Genomic DNA, 17,289 nt, shown 5'->3' on the forward strand with positions numbered 1-17,289 from the left:
ATAATTAATATCATCACACCCTTTCCCCATTCCTTTTCCCAAGCAACTTCATCTAAGGATGTAGAGTGAGTTTCCTGTAAACAGTATATGTTATATTCCTTTTCTTTTAGCCATTTAAAGACGGATTTTTTTAAATAATCTACTAAACCATTACAATTATAACTGGCTACACTTATTTCACCCCTTACTGTAACTAGATACTATTCTCAGTCAAAATTGACCATAATTTGTCTTTGTAAAGTTACTGCAATCAGAGGTATTATGAAGGTCAAAACTAGAGCTTTCAAATGTCTGATATTTAGAATTCAAGAAATAGGTTCCAGCAATATTTGTTTTATTCCCTTGCCTGTTTGCCTGTGAGCCAATGCCACAGATGTTAGAAAATTGAGACAAGATATTATGTGTGTGGCAAATCTGAGTGGGTTGATGTGTATGATATTGGATGGGATATAGTGAGAGTGTGTACGATGTCTGTATAAGAGTAAGACTATAATCTGTGCTGTCCAAATAAATAATAACTCTGCCAATTTGCATGGTTGAGTGTCTATGTGTGTAACATGTAGTGCGTATAGCCTTGATATTCATGATGATAATTGTAATCCATATCGTATCACCATCATAGTTGCATCATAATTACCTTTAACATAATTGAAAAATATAACCCAGCATTTCCATAGCAGTTGACGTTTCACATGATCATGAAAGAGACCTTGCATTACTCTAGAGACGACTTCACTACAGAACAAATGTTTTCCATACAATATGTTATTATTCCCCAATGCCCCTATTCTGATATCTTCCCCTTGCTTGTTGTAAACATATATAAACTTGTAGACAAATACATAAAAAAGATAGACAAACAATAAACACATTAAATTATAAAACAGTTCTCAACAAGAGAGAGAGAGAGAGAGAGAGGAGAGAGGAGAGCGAGATCAGGTGTGTGTGTGTGTATAAGTCCGTATGTGTAAGCAAGCATGTAATTGAGTATGTGTGTGTTCATATCCACTTCATAATGTTCAGATAATTTTACAGTTCCCATATCTTCTATTTTTTTCTCGTAACCTGAAGTCCCTGTAGAATTTAGTACAGCCACGGTGTTATGGAGCTGTCTCGGAATAGCTGTCCATCTATAAAGAGTTGGTCCACAATGATAAAGGCACGCCTACCATCCTTCCTTTGTTGTCTTTGTACCGGATACAGTCTCTTACGACGTTCGTTTATCTCCCTTAGAAATTGGTCATTGAGACCGAATTTGGTCCCTTTAAACTCCCTTCCTCTGCTTTTGATCAGCTCCTTTTCTTTGGTAGTGTTCAAATTTTGCGATGATCGGTCGGGGACCCTTGGTCTTGTCGCTCCGAGCTCCAAGTCTGTGTACTCGGTGGAAAGCCACCTTGTTTACAGACTCTATAGGAAGTTTCAAGGTGGATTGCATGAATTCTCTGATCGCGCCCTCTGGATTATTGGATGCGTCCTCAGGAATCCCAGAAAAAAATAAGATTTTCACGCATGTCTAGTAGCGACTCCTTCATCACCCTGTTTTCCCTGAGTAGACAATCCATGTTGGAATCGTGGATTTTTACCTTGGCTGTGAGTGTCTTGTTTTCTCTTTGGAGCGTGAGAATTACACTCTGGCTGATCTCCAAACTCCCCCTCAGCCCTGCTAAGTAAATCGTCCGTGTCTGTAGATGAATCTGTTTTTCTTTTTTTTGTCGGGTTAAAGTTATTTTGTGAGGTGGTCGGATCTTTCCACGAAGGAGTATGTTGTTCCTCCATAGCGTAAAGCTGTTGATACTCGTCGATTTCCCTCAGGATCTCCTGCAACCAGGTGTTTTACCAAAAGATAACAATGAGTCTTTCCCACGACGACGACAGGTGTCTGTAGTACAGCCAGCTAGCACTCACTGAATCCACGCAAAACAAAGGAACACAAACTTGCAGTCCCAGCCGTAAAGGCTAACCGCGTCGTGGAATCCTTAGCAACAAAACGTTTGTTCGGATTAAAATTAATTTAATGAAAATGTTTTAATGTAAACAACAAACCGAGTGTAGACAGTACAATGTCCTGTTGCGCGCTCTGATGACGTTTTGACGCTGCATCACCACTTGGTATAGCAACTGTTCGGCATCTGACCGCCTAAACCAAATACTTTTAGACTTTTACTCAAGTAGTATTTTACTGAGTGGCTTTCACTTTTACCTTGATAGGAAAGGACTCAAGTATCTTTACTTTTACTCACATATGACAATTAGGTACTTTTTCAACCACTGCCTGCAATGCTTCCAATGTTAATTCCTGAACTCCCAAAAACCTTTCAGCCGCACATACAATTCATCTTTACAATCGGTATCCTTCAACTGGTGAACGACGTCAGGAATCTCAACAGGTTGCGGGGCATCCACTGTCATAGCTTCCTCAGCACCAATTGCTCTTTCAACTATTCCCCGCGCCACCCAGTAGGAGAACTACTGTACAGTCGTGGCCAAAAGTTTTGAGAATGACACAAATATAAATTTTCACAGTCTGCTGCCTCAGTTTGTATGATGGCAATTTGCATATTCTCCAGAATGCTATGAAGAGTGATCAGATTAATTGCAATTAATTGCAGACTCTCTTTGCCATGCAAATTAACTGAATCCCCAAAAAACATTTTCACTGCATTTCAGCCCTGACACAAAAGGACCAGGTGACATGTCAGTGATTCTCTCGTTAACACAGGTGTGAGTGTTGACGAGGACAAGGCTGGAGATCACTCTGTCATGCTGATTGAGTTCGAATAACAGACTGGAAGCTTTAAAAGGACGGTGGTGCTTGGAATCCTTGTTCTTCCTCTGTCAATCATGGTTACCTGCAAGGAAACATGTGCTGTCATCATTGCTTTGCACAAAAAGGGCATCACAGGCAAGGATATCGCTGCCAGTAAGATTGCACCTAAATCAACCATTTATCGGATCATAAGAACTTCAAGGAGAGCGGTTCAATTGTTGTGAAGAAGGCTTCAGGGCACCCAAGAAAGTCCAGCAAGCGCCAGGACCGTCTCCTAAAGTTGATTCAGCTGCGGGATCGGGGCACCACCAGTACAGAGCTTGCTCAGGAATGGCAGCAGGCAGGTGTGAGTGCATCTGCACGCACAGTGAGACAAAGACTTTTGGAGGATGGCCTGGTGTCAAGGGCAGCAAAGAAGCCACTTCTCTCCAGGAAAAACATCAGGGACAGACTGATATTGTGCAAATGGTACAGGGAATGGACTGCTGATGACTGGGGTAAAGTCATTTTCTCTGATGAATCTCCTTTCCGATTGTTTGGGGCATCCGGAAAAAGCTTGTCCAGAGAAGACAAGGTGAGCGCTACCATCAGTCCTGTGGCATGCCAACAGTAAAGCATCCTGAGACCATTCATGTGTGGGGTTGCTTCTCAGCCAAGGGATTAGCTCACTCACAATTGTGCCTAAGAACACAGCCATGAATAAAGAATGGTACCAACACATCCTCTGAGAGCAACTTCTCCCAACCATCCAGGAACAGTTTGGTGACGAACAATACCTTTTCCAGCATGATGGAGCACCTTGCCATAAGGCAAAAGAGATAACTAAGTGGCTCGGGGAACAAAACATCAATATTTTGGGTCTATGGCTAGGAAACTCCCCAGACCTTAATCCCATTGAGAACTTGTGGTCAAGCCACAAGAGGCGGGTGGACAAACAAAAACCCACACATTCTGACACACTCCAAGCATAGAATGGGCTGCCATCAGTCAGGATATGGCCGAGAAGTTAATTGACAGCATGCCAAGGCAGATTGCAAAAGTCTTAGAAAAAGAAGGGCCAAAACTGCAAATATTGACTCTTTGCATCAACTTCATGTAATTGTCAATAAAAGCCTTTGACACATATGAAATGCTTGTAATTATACTTCAGTATTCCATAGTAACATCTGACAAAAATATCTAAAGACACTGAAGCAGCAAACTTTGTGGAAATTAATATTTGTGTCATTCTCAAAACTTTTGACCACGACTGTACAGTTTCTTGATGTGGATGTTCCCTGTTATAATAACAATTGATACACGCCATTGGTCAGTTCCGGTGTTATGAAACTGATGGACACAATTTGTTAAAAAAAAAAAGTATTTATTTAACTAGGAACATAGCATACATAACAGGTTAGGATAATTAAAGTGGCAGGTTAGGATAATTAAAGTGGAAGGTTAGGATAATTACCTTGGCAGGTTAGGAGTCTGAGGTTAAGGTTAGGAAAAGGGTGAGGGTTAGGGATTTGTTTACCATGCAGGTTTGGATAACTAACGTGGCGGTTAGGAGACTGAGATTAAGGTGAGGAAAAGGGTTAGTTTTAGCTACAATGCTACATTTGTCAACAACTGTTGTCCCAACGCAAAAGAAACGGACACAAACCAATGGGGAGCATCAATTGGTGTAAACTAGATATCATGAAACACCCGATATCAGAGAACTCCCCTAATTGCGGTCTGCAATTACACCCTTCTCGGATCAAGGGGGCAGGCTTCCAGTCTATCAGCATGCTTTCCACTGTGCTCAGAGGGCATTTTCGGTACTGCAGTTCAGTTCATAGCGAAGTCAATAAAAAAAATGACAATTTGGTTATCAAGTTTGTAAATAAAACATCCTTTGAATTATTCAAGTAATTGCCTTAGTCTGATTTTTTCCCGTCACTCACAGCCAAAGTCATTAACTATTTTAGATTCATGATGTGAGGTGGGTGAGCTTATGCCACATTCAGATGTTGAAGGGAAAACACACCTCTTGACCTGCGTGTTTATAATGTAGGTTAAGGTGCAGCCTCGTCTCATAGACTAGATGTAACATAGTAAATATAAATCCGGGACTCTCAAAATAGTGTGATATGTAACCAGAAAAACTTACCTAAGACAGATGGTTACTTACTAAATGGAATTTTATTCAGCATGGAGGTGGAAATGCAAATTAATTACTTAAAAAACATACAATGTGATTTTCTGGATTTTTGTTTTAGATTCCGTCTCTTTGTTTTAGATTCAGTGTACCTATGATAAAAATTACAGACCTCTACATGCTTTGTAATTAGGAAAACCTGCAAAATCAGCAGTGTATCAAATTCTTGTCCTCCCCACTGTTGGTGTTTTAATGTTGGTAATACTAATACAGAGATAACCACTGCTCTATCTAGGTGTTTTAATGTGGATAATACTAATACAGAGATAACCATTGGACATGCATTTTCCATTATGTCATTGTGTTTACCATTTCAGAACCTTACATCTGTTTGAAGCATATACAGGGCATTATATAAGAGCCCGTGACTTTTTCCACATTTTGTTACGTTACAGCCTTATTCGAAAATTGATTAAATGCATTTTTCCCCTTGTCAATATAAACACAATAGCCCATAATGATAAACCGAAAACAGGTTTTTAGAAATTTTAGCAAATTTATACCTTATTTGGTAAGTATTCAGACCCTTTGCTCTGAGACGTCAAATTGAGCTCAAGTGCATCCGGTTTCCATTGATCATCCTTGAGATGTTTCTACAAGTTGACTGGAATCCACCTGTGGTAAATTCAAATGATTGGACATGTTTGGAAAAGGAACACACCTGTATATATAAGGTCCCACAGTTGACAGTGCATGTCAGAGCAAAAACCAAGCAATGAAATCAAAGAAATTGTTTGTCGAGCTTCGAGACAGGTTTGTGGCGAGGCACAGATCTGGAGAAGAGTACCAACACATTTCTCAAGTCTCTGTTGGCTGGGCTCCCCGCTTGTGACGTCAAACTCCTGCCCCACGTTGGGCGCAAACCTTTTAAAGGCTCCCGAGTGGCGCAGGGGTCTAAGGCACTGCATCTCAGTGCAAGAGGCATCACTACAGTCCCTGGTTCGAATCCAGGCTAAATCACATCCGACCGTGATTGGGAGTGCCATAGGGAAGCGCACAATTGGCCAAGCATCGTCCGGGTTTGGCCGTCATTGTAAATAAGAATTTCTGCTTAACTCTTAAATAAAGATTAAATAAAAAAGTGGGATGCATGCCAGCAAAGCCACTACACAACACATTACTAAAAAAAAACATGGCTGACTTGCTTTAACAAATGTGGTTTCTACTTACAATCGATATGTACAAACTATGGCATAAGGGGACGACAAGCGGATAGGAGGCAAACCGTAATTTCGATTAAGACATTAATGAGCGAGCTAGGACGGACGTAGTCAATATAACTATTTGTTCACCACTTTTGAAATGCACAGCGACAAAATTCAGAACATGGGCCGTTCTTACAGTGTTCTCCCTGTACACCAAGTCAGAACCGTAGGATAAATTAACTTCTTGAGAATACAGGGGGTGCTATTTTCCCATTAGCATAATTTGCTCTAGAGATTAAACTGCCTCTTATTCAATTATTGCTCTTACTATATGCATATAAATAATACCATTGGAAAGAAAACAATCTCTAGTTTCTAAAACCGTTTCAATTTTGTCTCTGAGTGATACAGAAGTCATTTGACAGCACTTTCCATGACCAAGAAGAAAAAAGCAAGATGTGTATGCCAGCTTCAACGCTCTGCCTATATATGGTCGTGCCCCCTATGACCCGAAACACACCTCATTGGCCTTCCTCTGGGTGTCAAGAGGACGTCAGAGGAAAAATATCTTGTTTATCTGGGACTGACGTGAAATGAGAGCTAATTCTTTGGCGTGACCGACAACTTCCGGTTGTCTAAATCGTGCGACTTGTAGCTGCGATTGTCTTCTTTTGTGCGGCCATTATGGATGAAAACTATCTCCGTCTCGAAGTTTGTTTGATACATGTGACCAGATCATCGTAATGTATGTTTTTTCAATATAGTTTAATCAGATTATTTGAATTTTTTCGGGAGTTTTGTGGTGTTCCGTTGTCTGATTTTATTTACGTTTGAGAGATCCGTGCCACTCGACCAGTACCTGTGCTAAATGGAGTGGGAAAGGAACAATTCTGAACGGAACCAACGACTCATCTTGACAAAGGACACTTTGATCAACATTCTGATGAAAGATCAGCCATAGTAAGACCCAATTTACGATGTTATATCATATCTGTTGTGCATGTGAACTGGCCGTGGGCGCCTAGCCGAATCTGCCTGGTATAGCTATGCTAATTTAGCGCTACATTTTGTTTTCGTTATAAAACATTTAATAAATCTGAAATATTGTTTGGATTCACCAGATGTTGGGCTTTCAATATCTGTACGCTGTGTATTTTTCTGAAATGTTTTAAGATGAGTAATTCGTTATATGACGTTGGTCTCTGTAATTGTTCTGGCTGGGTCAGCACTATTTCAGATTGCAGCTGCAATGTAGAACTGTGATTTATACCTGAAAAATGCACATTTTTCAAAAAAAAAACTATGCTATACCATAAATATGTTATCAGACTGTCATCTTATGAAGTTGTTTCTTGGTTAGTGGCTATATATATTTTTATTTAGTCGAATTAGTGATAGCTACTGACACAGGAAAAAGCTGTTGGGAGTAAAAAAATCGTGTCCTTTGCTAACGTGGTTAGCTAATAGATTTACATATTGTGTCTTCCCTGTAAAACATTTTAAAAATCTGAAATGGTGGCTTTATTCACAAGACCTGTATCTTTCATCTGGTGTTTTGGACTTGTCATTTAATGATATTTAGATGCTACAAGTTACTTGTGACGCTATGCTAGCTATGCTACTCAGTGGGGGGGGGGGGGGGGGGGGGGTGCTACCGGATCAGGGTTGGTGACTCGTGAGAAGTGTTAAGGGGCATATAAGCAGACAATTAAAATTATTACAATATTCAATTATTACATTTCTCAAAAACAGGTTATAGGGTACAAGTGAACCACCAAGTCAGAACTAGGCAAAATTAAGAGGTGAAAATAGACCAAATGATTAGGGTGAGGCACATGGGCTACTAACATCTTACTACACAACATACACAACGTATTACTTTCTTAGCTACAGTATACACATCTCCCTGGCATGTTACATCATTTATGCAGCAGCAGACAAGACATTTTTGGACTCACCTTGTTGTGCTGTGCTCACTTGAACAGGAAGGTGATGCAGCAGTCCTTAATGGGCATATTCTGTCATCAAACTGTGTCATCAAAGTCTGGCATTCTCTGGATTTATGGTGCTTTCAAGACAACTGGGAACTCGAAGGGGGAAAAAAATTGAATCATGATGACGTCAGTGATCTTCAGGTAGTAGCTGTAGAAAGAGGCCCGAGTTCCCAATTTACAATTCCGAGTTGGATGAAAGTTCAAAATGCAGATGAGCACCGATACGTTTTATCTATAATTTCTCAATATTTCTCTTCATATGACAAAGATTAAAAAGGATTTGCCAGTAGATTGTCGACTTGATTCATGATGATGACTGCTAGCTCAGATTTTGACAGTATGATGTTGACATGATCAGTCCAATCAAAGCGACTGTAGATATAACATGATTTGACGTAATTTTATCTGTGGACAATGACCTTGAGCCTTCTTGGATGGGCACTTCTAATGTAACTATGGCAGCACCCAAGGGGCTTGAATTTTCAAGTTCTACCCTTAGGCTTGGCAGTGACATATTGTCCCCATGAATGACAGAACACTGAGCCAATCACGGCACAACGCTCCATATTTTCTGCTGGCTTGCCCCACCTCCACAGAAAGCAATGAGCTAGGCTGAAACACCTGCATTTTGGAGCTGCCTTACTCAACAAAACAAAAAAGAGACCATGTTTGTATGCGGCTTTATTAATAACTCAATTATATATGTGTTTTTTTTTTTTTACATTGTTTGCAAACAGATCATTTTTTTCACACTTTTTTATCGCTAAAATTGTGGGGCTCAAAAAGGTGGCTCACCTGCCCTGAATGATGGGTCGCCACTGAACTTATCTAGAGCACTGCAGTCCGTCTGGATGTTTAACCTTCCAAAGTTCCCCCATGTCACTCTGCTTCTCCATACATTCCACTGGCTTCCAGTCGAAGTTCACATCCACTACAAGACAATGGTGTTTACTTACGGTATAGCAAGAACTGCCCCATCTCTACCTTCAGGCTATGCTCAAACCCTGTATCCCAACCCGAGCACTCAGTTCTGCCACCTCTGGTCTCATGGCCGTCCCACTGCTACAGGAGGTCAAGGTCCCTCTCAGCCCAGTCAAAGCACTTCTCTGTCCTGGCACCCCAATGGTGGCACCAGCTTCCCTCTGATGCTAGGACAGCAGAGTCCCTGCCCATCTGCCCGAAAAGGTCTGAAACCCTATGTCTTTAAAGACAACCCCCCCCCAAAAAAAAATAATAATAATAATAACAATAATAATACAAATAATAATAATAGTAATAATAATGTGACACTGACAAATTGAGGAGAAATGTATTTACTGTGATATGTGGTTGTCTCACCTGGCTATCTTAAGATGAATGTACTTAATGTGCTGGTGACATCACAGGGTCAGAGAGAACTCCTGACTGTAGTCATACAAAAACACTCCCGGCACTCAGCCCATAAGAACCATTCATACTGTCAGATCTAATATGAAGAACTGAATACAACCATAAGAACCATTCATACTGTCAGATCTAATATGAAGAACTGAATACTAAAGAGAAGAAGAGGTTGACCAGTACATATTCATGTACTTTATTTTTCATTGGCAGATCAATAAAGTTTGCTTCAATGCAGTTATCCAAACACATTCATGATCAGTAACTAAAATAACTCATGTAGCTTTAAAGACAATTAATAAACACATGTATTCATTTCATAAACTTTGTATCATTAAATAAAGTTGTAAAACAATCCCCCCCAAACTAATGGTGAAAAGTGATCATCACACCATCTCTATCTGATACATGTTAGGGGTGGAAGGTAGCCTAGTGGTTAGAGCGTTGGGCCAGTAACCAAAAGGTTGCTAGATCAAATCCCCGAGCTGACAAGGTAAAAATCTGTTGTTCTGACTCTGAACAAGGCAGTTAATCCACTGTTACTAGGCCACCATTTTAAATAAGAATTGGTTCTTAACTGACTTGCCTAGTTAAACAAAGGTTCAATAAAAAAATTAAAAAGGGTATACTAGCTCCTTCCCACAGAATACTGCAGTGCCACAACCTGGTCTCAGAGCAAAACGTTTTATATTATACAAAAAACTTCAGTGCCACTCCATTTAGTATGTTAGGACTATTTCATTGGACTATCACAGTAAATAAACTAAACAAGTAAAGTGTTGGTTTCATGAGCTGAAATAAAAAAATCCAGCAATGTTCCATGTGCACAAAAAGCTAATGTCTCTCAAATGTTGTGTACAACTTTGTTAATATCCCTGTTAATGAGCATTTCAGCCTTTGTCAAGATAATCCATCCACCTGACAGGTGTGGCATATCAAGATGCTGATAAAACAGCATTATCATTACACAGGTGCACCTTGTGCTGGGGGACAATAAAAGGCCACACAACACAATGTCACAGATGTCTCAAGTTTAGGGAATGTGCAATTCTCATGATGACTGCAGGAATGTCCACCAGAGCTGTTGCCAGAGAACTCAATATTTATATCTCTACCATAAGCCACCTCTAACGTCCTTTTAGAGAATTTGGCAGTACATCCAACCGGCCTCACAACTGCAGATCACATGTAACCACGGCAGCCCAGGACCTCCTGTCTGAGGGGGGCTGAGTAGTATTTCTGTCTGTAATAAAGACCTTTTGTGGGGAAAAACTCATTCTGAATGGCTGGGCCTGGCTCCCAAGTGGGCCTATGCCCTCTCAAGTCCCACCCATGGCTGAGCCCCTGCCCAGTAATGTGAAATCCATAGATTAGGGCCTCATTTATTTATTTCAATTGACTGATTTCCTTATACGAACTGTAAATCTTTGAAATTGTTGCGTTTAGATTGTTGTTCAGTATAATACGACTTGTAGGACGTATCGTATGTTAAGAATTACAATTCGTATGTTATTTTAAGGATTGCTATTCATACAATATCTTACGGACTTGTAATATGTATGATATGTTACGAATTCCAATTTGTTGTTGCTAACGTTAGCTAGGTTAGGGGTGAGGGGTTTAAGGTAGAGTTAAAGGGTTTAGGGGAAAGGTTAGCTAACATGCTAAGTAGTTGCATGCTAAGCTAACATGCTAAGTAATAGCTAAAAAGTATTAAGTAGTTGCAAAGTTGCTAATTAGCTAAAATGCTAAAGACGTCCGTGATGAGATTCAAAGACGCATCCTTCGGCTAGACGTTTGAGATACACGCCCACCCTTCCACAGAGCAGGAGTAAGGCTTCTCTCCTACGTGTAAACGTTGGTGTGTTTTTAAGCTGCCCAGTTGAAACTCTCCCCACAGACAGAGTCAGACCAGGCTGAGAGGGAAGCAGTACCACCCAGTCAATTGGCAGACTAGTGTTAGTTTTCAAAATGAGAAGCCTCACAGAGGGTATTCAACACTAAGGGCAAATATTTACAGTAGAAGCTAACAAAACAAAACACACTAAAACTGACAAGGTGCACACTGACAAGGTGCACACAGAGGCTAACATTCTAGAACGCTCCCTTTCCTCTGTACAGTTTTCTACACTTTCTTCATTTGTTCCATTTCAACTTCTTTTATGAGATGAGAATTAAGTGATGGAGTGACTTTATTCTTAGCTGGTCAGAGAACTGATGAGGTTTTTCTCCTTAATGTATACGTTGGTGTGTTTTTAAGTTGCTATGGTGAGAGAAACGCTTCCCACAATCAGAGCAGAAGTAAGGCTTCTCTCCTGTGTGTGTTCTCTGATGAAGTTTTAGCTCAGTTGATGTTTTGAAGCATTTTCCACAGTCAGAGCAGGAGTAATGCTTCTCTCCTGTGTGTGTTCTCTGATGAAGTTTTAGCTCAGTCGATGTTTTGAAGCATTTTACACATTCAGAGCAGGAGTATGGCTTCTCTCCTGTATGTATACGTTCATGTGATTTCAAGGTACCCGATCGGGAGAAACATTTTCCACAGTCTGAGCAGTAGTAAGGCTTCTCTCCTGTATGTATACGTTCATGTGATTTCAAGGTACCCGATAGGGAGAAACTCTTCCCACAATCAGAGCAGGAGTAAGGCTTCTCTCCTGTGTGTGTTCGCTGATGAAGTTTCAGCACCGTTGATGTTTTGAAGCATTTTACACAGTCAGAACAGGAGTAAGGCTTTTCTCCTGTATGTGTTCTCTGATGAACTTTTAGCTCAGATGATGTTTTGAAGCATTTTCCACAGTCAGAGCAGAAGTAAGACTTCTCTACTGTGTGTGTTTTCTGATGAACTGTTAGCCCAGTTGATGTTTTGAAGCATTTTCCACAGTCAGAGCAGGAGTAAGGCTTCTCTCCTGTATGTATACGTTCATGTGATTTTAAGTTGGTCTTTTGAGAGAATCTCTCCCCACAGTCAGGGCAGTAGTAAGGCTTCTCTCCCGTATGTATACGTTGGTGTGTTTTTAAGGTATCCAGTCGAGAGAAACTCGCCCCACAGTCAGAGCAGGAGTAAGGCTTCTCTCCTGTGTGTATTTTTAGGTGTATTTTTAGCTTTGATAGAAATGGGAAAATCTCCACACAATGTGGGCAGTGGTGAGACCGCTTAGCTCTGTGATCTTCCTGCTGTTGCTCTCTGGATGTAGAGAATGTCTCAACATGGTCTCCTGTGTGAACAACATCAGAAGAACCAGTCAGTTGGTGTGATATACATGTCAATCAAATGTATTCTATGAAGCCCTTTTTACATCAGCAGTTGTCACAAAATGCTTAACAGAAACCCAGCCTAAAATCCCCAAAGAGCAACCTATGCAGATGTAGAAGCACAGTGGCCACAAAAAAACTCCCTAGGAAGAAACCTAGAGAGGAACCAGGCTCAGAGCGGTGACCAGTACTCTTCTGGCCATACCAGGTGACAGGTAGCCTAGTGGTTAGAGCAACTGAAAGGTTGCAATATCGAATCCCCGAGCTGACAAAGTAAAAATCTGTGGTTCTGCCCCTGAACAAGGCCGTTAACCCACTGTTCCTAGGCTGTCATTGGAAATAAGAATTTGTTCTTAACTAACTTGCCTGGTTAAATAAAGGTTAAAAAAGAAAGATAAAAAATAAAATAAAATACACTACTGTTCAAACGTTTGGGGTCACTTAGAAATGTCCTTGTTTTTGAAAGAAAAGTACATTTCTTGTCCATTAAAAAAATGTCAAATTGATCCGAAATACAGTGTAGACATTGTTAATGACTATTGTAGCTGGAAACGCCTGAAGATCTCGTACAATGCTGTGTACTACTCCCTTCCCAGAACAGCGCAAACTGGCTCTAACCAGAAAAGTTTTCAAAAGTTTGGGCTCAATTAGAAATGTCCTTGTTTTGAAAGAAAAGCACTGTTTTTTGGCCGCCATTAAAATAACATCAAATTGATCAGAAATACAGTGTAGACATTGTTATTGTTGTAAATTACTATTGTAGCTGGAAACTGATGATTTTTTAAAATGGAATATCTACATAGGCCCATTATCAGCAACCATCACTCCTGTGATCCAAAGGCATGTTGTGTTAGCTAATCCAAGTTTATCATTTTAAAAGGCTAATTGATCATTACAAAACCCTTTTGCAATTATGTTAGCACAGCTGAAAACTGTGGTGCTGATTAAAGAAGCAATAAAACTGGCCCTTGCTACTCTGCCTAGAAGGCCAGCATGCCGGAGTCGCCTCTTCACTGTTGACGTTGAGACTGGTGTTAAGTGACCCCAAACTTTTAAATTGAGCTCAGGTGCATCCTGTTTCCATTGATCATCCTTGAGGTGTTTCTACAACTTGATATATAAAATTATTAAATATATATGTATCAGATATAAATCATCAGGATGTGGTAGTCTACTGGTTATGTTCAACACTTCTCCAATCATTGTTGAGATCTGATATTCTGTGCAGCGCAAAACGAGACGTAGGCCTATATCATATTTCTCAAATCCTTTTCAGGCTAAATTCCAGCTGAACATGGAGAGGACAGTTATGCCTAACTACAGTTGTGGCCAAAAGTTTTGAGAATGACACAAATATTAATTTCCACCAAGTTTGCTGCTTCAGTGTCTTTAGAAATTTTTGTCAGATGTTACTATGGAAAACTGAAGTATAATTACAAGTGTAAAAGGCTTTAATTGACAATTACATGAATCTGATGCAAAGAGTCAATATTTGCAGTGTTGACCCTTCTTTTTCAAGACATCTGCAATCCGCCCTGGCATGCTTTCAAATAACATCTGGGCCACATCCTGACTGATGGCAACCCATTCTTCCATAATCAATGCTTGGAGTTTGTCAGAATTTGTGGGTTTTGTTTGTCCAACCACCTCTTGAGGATTGACCACAAGGCCAGGGGAGTTTCCTGGCCATGGGCCCAAAATATCGATGTTTTGTTCCCCGAGCCACTTAGTTATCACTTTTGCCTTATGGCAAGGTGCTCCATCATGCTGGAAAAGGCATTGTTCGTCACCAAACTGTTCCTGGATGGTCGGGAGAAGTTGCTCTCGGAGGATGTGTTGGTACCATTCTTTATTCATGGCTGTGTTCTTAGGCAAAATTGTGAGTTAGCCCACTCCCTTGGCTGAGAAGCATGAATGAATGAATGGTCTCAGGATGCTTTACTGTTGGCATGACACAGGACTGATGGTAGCGTTCACCTTGTCTTCTCCGGACAAGTTTTTTCCGGATGCCCCAAACAATCTGAAGGGGGATTCATCAGAGAAAATGACTTTACCCCAGTCCTCAGCAGTCCAATCCCTGTACCTTTTGCAGAATATCAGTCTGTCCCTGATGTTTTTCCTGGAGAGAAGTGGCTTCTTTGCTGTCCTTCTTGATACCAGGCCATCCTCCAAAAGTCTTCGCCTCACTGTGCGTGCAGATGCACTCACACCTGCCTGCTGCCATTCCTGAGCATGCTCTGTACTGGTGGTGCCCCGATCCCGCAGCTGAATCAACTTTAGGAGACGGTCCTGGCACTTGCTGGACTTTCTTGGGCGCCCTGAAGCCTTCTTCACAACAATTGAACCGCTCTCCTTGAAGTTCTTGATGATCCGATAAATGGTTGATTTAGGTGCAATCTTACTGGCGGCAATATCCTTGCCTGTGAAGCACTTTTTGTGCAAAGCAATGATGACGGTATGTGATTCCTTCCAGGTAACCATGGTTGACAGAGGAAGAACAATGATTCCAAGCACCACCCTCCTTTGAAGCTTCCAGTCTGTTATTCGAACTCAATCAGCATGACAGAGTGATCTCCAGCCTTGTCCTCGTCAACACTCACGAGAGAATCACTGACATGATGTCAGCTGGTCCTTTTGTGGCAGGGCTGAAACGCAGTGGAAATGTTTTTGGGGGATTCAGTTCATTTGCATGGCAAAGAGGAACTTTGCAATTAATTGCAATTCATCTGATCACTCCTTATAACATTCTGGAGTATATGCAAATTGCCATCACACAAACTGAGGCAGCAGACTCTGTGAAAATGTATATTTGTGTCATTCTCAAAACTTCTGGCCACGACTGTACAATGAAAAAAATATAAACGCAACATGTAAAGTGTTGGTCCCATGTTTCATGAGCTGAAATAAAAAATCTCAGAAATTTTCCAATACACACAAAAAGCTTATTTCTCTCAAATTGTGTGCACAAATATGTTTACGTCCCTGTTAGTGAGCATTTGTCACGTTCCTGACCTATTTCTGTTAGTTTATGTGTGTTAGTTGGTCAGGACGTGAGGTTGGGTGGGCATTCTATGTTTTCTGTTTCTGTGTTGGTTTTTGGGTTGCCTGGTATGGCTCTTAATTAGAGGCAGGTGTTTGGCGTTCCTCTAATTAAGAGTCATATTTAGGTAGGCGTTGTCACAGTGTTCGTTGTCAAGTGTTGTGTTGATTGTGTATAGGTGTGCGACGGGTCTTCGTACCCAGATTTGTTTTATATTTTTTCCGTGAGTGTTATGGAGCAGATTACTGGGACTTTAATTAAAGTACTCCATTCTACACTCTATTTGACTCTCCTGCGCCTGACTTCCTCTGCCACTTATACACGCCATTGTGACAGGATCTGCCAGAGCCGCCAACCAGACAGGATCTGCCAGAGCCGCCAACCAGACAGGATCTGCCAGAGCCGCCAACCAGACAGGATCTGCCAGAGCCGCCAGCGAGCCATGAGCGGCCAGAGCCGTCAGAGAGCCATGAGCGTCCAGAGCTGTCAGCCTGCCATGAGCGTCGAGAGCCGTCAGCAAGCCATGAACGTCGAGAGCCGTCAGCCAGCCATGAGCGTCGAGAGCCGTCAGCCAGCCATGAGCGTCGAGAGCCGTCAGCCAGCCATGAGCGTCGAGAGCCGTCAGCCAGCCATGAGCGTCGAGAGCCGTCAGTCAGCCATGAGCGTCGAGAGCCGTCAGCCAGCCATGAGCGTCGAGAGCCGTCAGCCTGCCATGAGCGTCCAGATTCGTCAGTCAGCCAGGAGCTGCCCTTCAGCCAGAAACGGCTATATACCCAGAACTGCCCCTCAGTCCAGAGCTGTCTCTCTGTCCAGAGCTGCCTTTCAGTCCGGAGTTGCCCCTCTATCATGATCTCCCTCTCTATCTTGATCTACCTCTTTATTCTGATCTATCCCTCTGTCTTGTGCTATCCCTCTGTCTTGATTTATCCCTCTGTCCCGGTGCTGTCCCTGTCATGGATGTTACTAAGAGGATTTTGTGGGGGTAAGATATGGGTGGACATTTTTAGGGGTAGATGGAGGCTAGGATTGATTATGGTGGGGTGGGGACCTCGCCCGGAGCCTGAGCCACCACCGTGGTCAGTTGCCCACCCAGACCCTCCCCTAGACTTTGTGCTGGTGCGCCCGGTGTTCGCACCTTATGGGGGGGGTTATGTCACGTTCCTGACCTATTTCTGTTAGTTTATGTGTGTTAGTTGGTCAGGACGTGAGGTTGGGTGGGCATTCTATGTTTTCTGTTTCTGTGTTGGTTTTTGGGTTGCCTGGTATGGCTCTTAATTAGAGGCAGGTGTTTGGCGTTCCTCTAATTAAGAGTCATATTTAGGTAGGCGTTGTCACAGTGTTCGTTGTCAAGTGTTGTGTTGATTGTGTATAGGTGTGCGACGGGTCTTCGTACCCAGATTTGTTTTATATTTTTTCCGTGAGTGTTATGGAGCAGATTACTGGGACTTTAATTAAAGTACTCCATTCTACACTCTATTTGACTCTCCTGCGCCTGACTTCCTCTGCCACTTATACACGCCATTGTGACAGCA

At 41.7% G+C, this 17,289-nt stretch overlaps 2 protein-coding genes across 3 annotated transcripts in view; one reads left to right on the plus strand and one right to left on the minus strand.

Moving 5' to 3' along the window:
- Nucleotides 1-17,289, plus strand: part of LOC139533057 (zinc finger protein 135-like) — a 545,377-nt gene that overhangs the window by 218,405 nt on the left and 309,683 nt on the right. The gene's annotated exons all lie outside the window — the stretch shown is intronic.
- Nucleotides 9,653-17,289, minus strand: part of LOC139533030 (zinc finger protein 567-like) — a 48,587-nt gene continuing 40,950 nt past the window's right edge. The window contains exon 3 of the mRNA XM_071331196.1: nucleotides 9,653-12,680. Within this exon, the coding sequence (XP_071187297.1) occupies nucleotides 11,701-12,680 (980 nt within the window). The 3' untranslated portion in view covers nucleotides 9,653-11,700. The remainder of the gene's footprint in view (nucleotides 12,681-17,289) is intronic.

Source organism: Salvelinus alpinus, chromosome 10, assembly GCF_045679555.1.
Source record: "Salvelinus alpinus chromosome 10, SLU_Salpinus.1, whole genome shotgun sequence".
NCBI lineage: Eukaryota > Metazoa > Chordata > Actinopteri > Salmoniformes > Salmonidae > Salvelinus > Salvelinus alpinus.